General features: G+C 36.9%; 1 protein-coding gene across 6 annotated transcripts; it reads right to left on the bottom strand.

Moving 5' to 3' along the window:
• Positions 1–888: 888 nt before the first annotated feature.
• Positions 889–7,623, bottom strand: LOC149180446 (peroxidase 16-like). Of its 6 annotated transcripts, none has more exons than XM_089416129.1 (5): positions 7,174–7,623; positions 6,984–7,073; positions 6,794–6,902; positions 2,431–2,614; positions 889–2,258 (listed from the first exon to the last, which is right to left on the bottom strand). In XM_089416129.1, exons 4-5 carry the CDS (start codon positions 2,543–2,545, stop codon positions 2,110–2,112), a joined length of 264 nt encoding a protein of 87 aa, XP_089272255.1. In that variant the 5' UTR covers positions 2,546–2,614; positions 6,794–6,902; positions 6,984–7,073; positions 7,174–7,623; the 3' UTR covers positions 889–2,109. The 6 variants fall into 6 exon arrangements, with proteins under 6 accessions (XP_089272255.1, XP_089272256.1, XP_089272252.1 ...); XM_089416130.1 differs by having other exon boundaries at positions 6,820–6,902; XM_089416126.1 differs by having other exon boundaries at positions 6,794–6,885.
• Positions 7,624–7,978: the final 355 nt, after the last annotated feature.

Genomic DNA, 7,978 nt, shown 5'->3' with positions numbered 1-7,978 from the left:
TTTAGAATTTTCATGTGCTCTTTTTGCTTTGCTAAAAAAATGTTAGTTATGGCTCAGCATCCCCTGGACCCCAAACCCCAAACTCTAGCATCATATTTTATCCATATCCAATCATTGCTTGACTTGTTCAACAATCTTTGGCTGACTTTACTTTATATTTATGAATAATTCAAGTTATATAAACTTTGTTATTTCCATAATATGCGTTTGTAATCATAGAATACACAAATTTCATTGTGTTGCAGATATAGGAATTGGGGTTTTAATAATTTTATAATGTTTTTGAGGTGCATAAATGCAGTTCATGGGACCAAGGAGACTTAGGTTCACCACCCACTACATGTGCACATGATGTTTACTATTTTGGAAAATTCCTATTGAGGGAACATTACCAACATTGAATGCAATGACATCTAAGTTGGTGACTCTTCGTGGCTAGACCATGCCTTGCCACTGATCGACATTTATGACAAGGATAATCTTCCTCGAATTGATAGCCAAGGTTTGTCTCAATCCTCAACCATCCAAGAGGCCAACCATGCGCGCCATGTCTTGAAAGCTCTTGAAAATCCCCGCTAATATGCTAAATGACAATGTTGCATTGAGAACATCATCACATAGCTAATGGAATGAGGCTTTTGGCAGTTGGAGAAGTTCCAACACATCCTAGCAGCAACAATATACAAGGATAATTCTAGGAACTTTGAGGAAAGCGTACTTGTCTAGTGGCAATTCCAGGGGAAGAAGTTGTAGAAGAAGTAAAGTCAAACATGGTTCTAGTGACATTGTTTCTGACCATACACAGGAAGGGGCTCCCTGAAATAACAATTGCAGAGTAATGAATTGGACAACATTTGTAGGAGAAACACCTACTTGCACTTTAATGTGCCATGTCATTCAATTAAGGGAGAAGCCCAGGCAAGAAGCATGTATTTGGCCATTGTCTATAAAAGTGAATTAGTGCTTGCAACTCAGCCTACAATTTGAGGGGTCAGCTTAGGGACTATAGCTATCTACTAGATGGTTGGTAAGTTAAATATAAGAATACCCATATCTTCTAATATTTATCTAGTAAATTAGATATATCAATAAGCATAAAACTACCAATACAGTGTGATGTAGTTTAGGCTGCAACTGTAACTTAAGAAATATATCTAACAATTTTTGCAAGTCGGATATACTAATATCTTGTGATTATAATATTACAAGTCAATATGTTACTTGTGAAAATTGAACAAAACAAAAAATTGAATAAAACAAAATATAACTATAGTCTAACCAGACAACAATTTAGTCCAGAAAACAATGGGAGTTCCCATAAAGTTTTGGAAAAATCTAGCAGAAAATTCTGAAAATTCTAATTAGAAAATCTAAAAATCTAGCAGAAAATTCCGAAAATTCTAATTAGAAAATCTAGCAATTTTTTTTGAAAATTCTGATTACAACTAGATTCTTCACACAACTCCAAAATATATCTATAGAAACCCGTTACCCTAGAATATTATCTAAACTCTTAGATTCAATAAATATAGTGTGATGTTTACCTAAAATTTCCTAATATTTAAAATATAAATCACAAAAGCTTGAATTCAACGCTATCAAATACTTCATAATCTAAATGGTTGGTAAGTTAAATATAAGAATACCCATATCTTCTAATCTTTATCTAGTAAATTAGATATATCAATAAGCATAAAAATACTAATACAGTGTAATGTAGTTTAGGCTACAACTGTAACTTAAGGAATATATCTAACAATTTTTGCAAGTCAGATATACTAATATCACTCATGAAAATTGAACAAAACAAAAAATTGAATAAAACAAAATATAACTGTAGTCTAACCAGACAACAATTTAGTCCAGAAAACAATGGAAATTCCTATAAAGTTTTGGAAAAATCTAACAGAAAATTCTGATTACAAAATCTAGCAAAAAAAATTTGAAAATTCTAATTACAACTAGATTCCAAAAAAAATTTCACACAACTCCAAAATATATTTCTAGAAATTAAACAAAAACAAACAATCCACCAAAACCCATTACCCTAGAATATTATCTCCTTCAATAGATGTTAAAATAAGTGATCGTACCAGAGAGAGTGATCATTTATGCTTGAGTTAGGCCTTTAGAGCCAAAGAGAGATGTGAGACTGTCCACATTCATAGAGGGCAGTGGCAGGTTCCCTGCTACTCTCCATGCCTTGGAGATCCGCCCATCTTTCCACCCCTTCTTAACGGGATAGTGGGCCCGCCTATCTGCAAGTCCATTCAAATGAATTAATTTATCTGATAATAAATTTTCAAAACAGAAGCATTTGAATTCACCATATAACTGATTCAAGACAGCTATTCCTCAAAGATTGATTCGATTATCCCATCATCAAAATAAAGTTGAAAAATTACAGAAAGCTTGTACAATTTGCATTACCATACAAGTGATATAAGATCTCTAGTTGCCATGGATAGTATATCAGCATAGGAAACAATGCCTGGACATTTGGCTTCAAAGGCAGCGTTTTCTCGAGAAATGGCGTCGAAGCCATCGCCAGGTAGTGACAGATTTATTTCTGCATCTTTCTATGCCTTGTTATCAGGCATGGAGCTGATGAGCACTAAAATACAAAATATAATTAATTAAATATTCTTTCAAATCCAATTCAAAATAAATAAATGTGATACACAATAGAAATTTTCCCTTTATAAATTTCTCAATACATTTCACATGAAATCAAAAGTAATAAACTGTAATATATATATATAGTAAAAGCAGGCTAATAGAAAGTCTTAAACAACTAAGTATTATCAAAAGTAATAAACTGTAATATATATATATAGTAAAAGCAGGCTAATAGAAAGTCTTAAACAACTAAGTATTTTCTCTTTTCTAGTAATATCAACAACCTAAAGGCAAGCTAGCGTATTTTCTCTTTTCTAGTAATATCAACAACCTAAAGGCAAGCTAGCTAGTAATAGGGGCCTCTTTCCTGGGACACATCTACACCTCATACTTCAAAGTCACAACATAGCAAAAATATTTGTTGGCATATGTTTTGCAATTAACATCTACTCTCTTACCTGTGAGAATAATGCAGAAATGGTTAGTTATGAGTGGTTGAACTGAAGTAGTTGTAGGTGGTTGAACTGAATTAGTTATGAGTGGTTAGGTGTTATTCCTATATAAGTGTGATGTAATTGAACAAATAGTTTAATAAAAGTTTGTGAGTTTTCTGTTTTAATTTGGTATCAGAGCTCAGGGTTTGAGCTGAGGTGAGAGCGCAGGTGAGGAAGGCCGAGTGGTGTTTGCGTGAGGCCAGATCTGCGCTGTTGTGCGTATCTGCTGCCAAGACCCGTGCGTGCAGAAGCTGTGAATGAGAGCCGTGAGAAGCCGAATGTGCGTGGAGGTCTTTGCCGTTGTGCGTGCAGAAGGTGTTGGTACCCGTGTTGGCGTGGTGAACCCCAGTTCCGGAGGCGTTGTGCAGTTTGACGCGGAGAGACCGTTGTGCAGAGAGTGTGTGCGCTGCGTTTGTGCAGAGAGTTTGTGCCGCTGCGTGGAGGTAATTCAGAAACTGATGTGCCGTGGTCACCATTTGAATGAACCCCGCTGTGGTGTTGGTGAGCGCTGTTGTGACCTGGTGAATGACGTCGTGGTGAAGAACCTGGTGAATGACGTCGTGGTGAACCCCGCTGTGGTGTTGGTGAGCGCTGTAACTGTTGTGCCGTGGTCATAATTTTGTTTCAGTCGGCCCGGTTTTTTAATCTATCTGACAACTTCCTCTTGATCAGTGTGTTTTCCCCTCAATTTCCTTGCGGGTACTGTCTCTTTCATATAACCCTGTTGTATTGAATTCCACTCTCGGAGACACAGTTGCCACAGTAAGCCGTGAGGCGAAGTGTGCATATCGCACAACCAATTGCCGCCAATTGCCAGAAGTCGTGAGGTGAATTATCGGTTTGGTATTGTACACTCAATTGCCAGAAGCCGTGGTATTGCACAGCCAATTGCCAGAAGCCAACGGCGTTCCATTTGATTCAACATCGGTGTAACGATAGCAGTAATCTCTTTCTAACGATGTTGGTGGCAGCATATTATTAAAGGTGTTTTGCAAGTTTTGTTTGAAGTTTTTTTTTTGGAATAGCGTTTGTAAGAAGCTTGCTATTTTTTTTTGAATTGAGTTATTGGTGGAGAAGTGGGTCTTGTTCAAGAAAGTGCTGTTAGTGAGCACCGTTTGTGACAGCGGGTCTGATTGGAGGAGCCCGGAGGGCCAAGGAGAGCAGAGAGAGGCAGTAGAAAAGGCGTTTTGTTTGAAGTGTGATAAAGCTAACTGATATGTCTATTATTTTAGACTTTTTTGACAATGATCTTTTTAATGATCATTTTCTCATGAACCCATTTGGGATTAGCAGTGTTTTTGAGTCCATTGACAAAGAGTTTCATGTTGTTGAAGCTCATGTCCCTGAAGAAATCACTCATGTTGTTGAGGATCACGCTGTTGAAGAAATCACTGAGATTAAAACTTGCCCGGTTGTTAGAAGTTTTATTGGATCTACTTTCAAGATGACTGCTACTTTGGAGGATACTACCATGGATGTTCTTCGAAGGCCGCTCATGTTCAAAGATGACTGCATTTTGGTGACTCTTTCGTTGGTTCCTCATGGAAAGTGGGGAGAACATGAATTAAATTACCTCGTTCGAGATCTTGCATTGCCTCTCAATCCAAAAGAGGCTGTTGACGTTAAGTATGTAAGCAAGGAGCAAAGGAATTTCATAAGGAAACCCAAAAAGGTGAAGATGAAACTGCCCCAGCAATGGAAAAGGAACAAGTATGGACCTTTTAATAAGAAGGCAAAAATGAAATGTTTTGTTGTAAGCCTAGCTGAGACTTAGACCAGCAGGCAAGTTACAGTTTCAGTCGTCATGATTAAGAATATAGTGTCTTGTGTATCGTGCTATAGTATATATTTGTTATTTAGTTGGAATTAAGGGGGAGTGGTAGAAAGGTATTAATTCCAACTACCCTCTGTTAATGCAGTAGCTAGAATCAATCTAGAGAATACAACAGATGTTCAAAGTACAAGTTCTAGAACTCAGTTAGGTATGGTAGAAAATCCATTTCTCCATTAAGGGAGGATGTGAGAATAACGCAGAAATGGTTAGTTATGAGTGGTTGAACTGAAGTAGTTGTAGGTGGTTGAACTGAATTAGTTATGAGTGGTTAGGTGTTATTCCTATATAAGTGTGATGTAATTGAACAAATAGTTTAATAAAAGTTTGTGAGTTTTCTGTTTTAATTTTCCAAAGCATTTTGATCTACAGGGTTCCAATCTACTCTCTTACCTTTCCAAAGCATTTTGATCTACAGGGTTCCAAAGCATTTTGATCTACAGGGTGTTATGGGTGTTAGAGAATGCTGTCAATGTTTATTATGATCTCAATTCAATTCAGCTGACATGAGCATCCTTAGTTGTCATTGTCATTTCAATTCGATTAGTTGGGTTGTATTATCTCAAGTTGAAATAGAAAACACATTTATTTTTATATGGGCTAGGGCAACAAAAATGTTTAGAAATAGAAAACACACTTATATGGGCTAAAGCCACAAAAATGTTCATAGTAGATTGATAAAGGGAGAATAAAGAAGGGGAAACCTGCATGACACCATTTCTAAGGGATTGATTTCAGACAAGGAGGCAATGAATTACTTCAACGTTGACAAAATAAACATGCCTACTTTAAACTACTCAATCGCACAAATCACAACACCTATTGCCGCCGAGAAAGCAAGGGCGTTGTCCCTCTGGCAAAACCGTGAGCAGCACTGGGCAGAGGCAGAGGAGGTTATTGCAGAGCCTATTACCTTACCGGGTGACAGAGGCAAGAACAAAACAAAAACAAGAACAGGGCCGCAGTTCAACACGAAGATGTCATGCCAAATTAGGTAACGGCCCTTTTATGTGGATACCCTGTAACTTTTACCACCCACCTCACCTCACCTGCGTTTTCACCTGCATTTTTTTTAGGGCTTGCCCTGTGAGGAATTAGTTTTGAAAACTATAGGTGTGGCAAAGTAAGTCTAATTACGCATATAATAAATAACAAATGAATGGTCCTTATTAAGAGTATCTATTGTAACAAAGCTGATTGAGTTTAAGCCAGGTCACCCGTTACCAGGAACCAGCTCGACCTCCCCATTCCCAACAAAATACAAATTAAGGTAGAGCAATATTGTTAATGGAATACCACAGAAATAAATTAATGAGTTACTGGGGTAAACTATTCGAGAACTATAATTTAAATTAAGAAATTGTGACTGCAGTAAAAGATTGTTTAGTGAACATTAAGGAATTATCAGTGACGACCCTTGAGATAGTAATTTATAAAACCATACAGATGTTCTGTGAACAAATTTCGAAAGAGTGAATGCTACAATATAGATTGAAGTTCCTATAATTATATTTTAATAAATACATGTTACAACAGAATTCAGAAATCCTTGTGAGCAATTTCATTTACCCACCATACAATGTTCTATGAGGGGAAATTAAGTAATGATTGAAACCCCTATAACATGAAGAGTAGCATATACACATGCATCCAAAGATAAATAAACCCGAAGCATAGAAGTAATTTATTTTCTGTCCCACCAGAAAACTTACTAAAGAAATAATTTAAAGAGGGCGTAATCCATACTGGTAAAACATTGTTATGACTTGGTTCAAAGCCCAACCAGTATCATGCTAAAACCTTACAAAAAGTCACTATATAAACTAAGGAACAAAATTATGGCCAACACCTAAATTGGTGTAGGATATAGAAGACCTCGTGCAGCGTGGTTTCCGGGGTGAAAATCAGCTCCTGCGAGAAATGCCTTAAAACCCTGCCAAACTACCCAGAACAACAATCTAGAACAACAGTTAAAGGGTCATATAAAAAAAACAACTGGAAGAAAGAAAAATAAATCGAAAACCTTGGTTATCACTTACCAGGGTTTATGTTTTGCAATTGTCCAAAAACATTTATGAAGGATCTTCAAATTCAACACTGAAATGGCTAACAACTACATGGAAGAACCCCTGCACAATTATAGTCATTTAGTTCAAATAGAAATGGGAGAATGAACTCAAATGAATAATGAAAATAGCATAAAAGTCTCAAGCATAAACTTGGCGATACCAGTTGGACAGTTGCAGGAAATGGGGGCTCTTGGCACTGTCAGCCGAGAAGGAAGGGCTTGGAAGCCTGGCGAAGACGTAGACGCCATTTGTGAAAGGTATTGAGCAGTGTCGTGAGAGAGTTCTCCAACACTAAGGGAAACAAAAACAATGTAATTAAAGATGAAAAGCTGTGTGTAATGGCTACAGCAAGCAGTACCAATGGCATGGGGTGTCTATAGCAAGGAGATAGCTATGGTGGAGGTTGCGAACAAGTGAAGGGTTGGTGAAACTTGCGGAGCTCGGCACCACGGAGTCCAGGCATAAATGAGTTGTCCAGGAGGTGAAGGAGCAGGGTTTCGTTACTGTGACGGATTATTAACAACTCGAGACTGAGATCTGCAATTTGGTGATCCAATGACGATGCTACACTCGCAGCCATGTAACCGACACCTGGTGGGTGGAAAACATGTTTCGGGAAAGTTCTGCGAAGGCTAGCTACATGGTAACCGCTATTAGAGGGTTAATGCACCGAGAGACCCAGTTAATCGTATCATATAAAATATAAATATCTCAGAGATTAATAACAAAAAGTATACACCGTACTATGTCAAAGATTTAAATATATTTGTATTAATAATAAATATTGAATGCCAAGGATAATTATCAGACCCATAGATCATTAAATAAATAAATAACTCATGTACAGGTAAATTCTTACGATATTTTGGAATCGATTCATAGGTAAGGTAAGTAAACTAACGAAACTAATTTATATTATCTTTTTAATTATATTTATTAAAAAACCCTATAATTTAAATACATTT

Source organism: Pinus tabuliformis, chromosome 3_2 (genome assembly GCF_031772625.1).
Source record: "Pinus tabuliformis cultivar Carrire ecotype Pingquan chromosome 3_2, CPIR1, whole genome shotgun sequence".
Lineage (NCBI taxonomy): Eukaryota > Viridiplantae > Streptophyta > Pinopsida > Pinales > Pinaceae > Pinus > Pinus tabuliformis.
The sequence above is the reverse complement of the archived record's forward strand: the minus strand, read 5'-3'. Positions and strand labels throughout refer to the sequence as shown.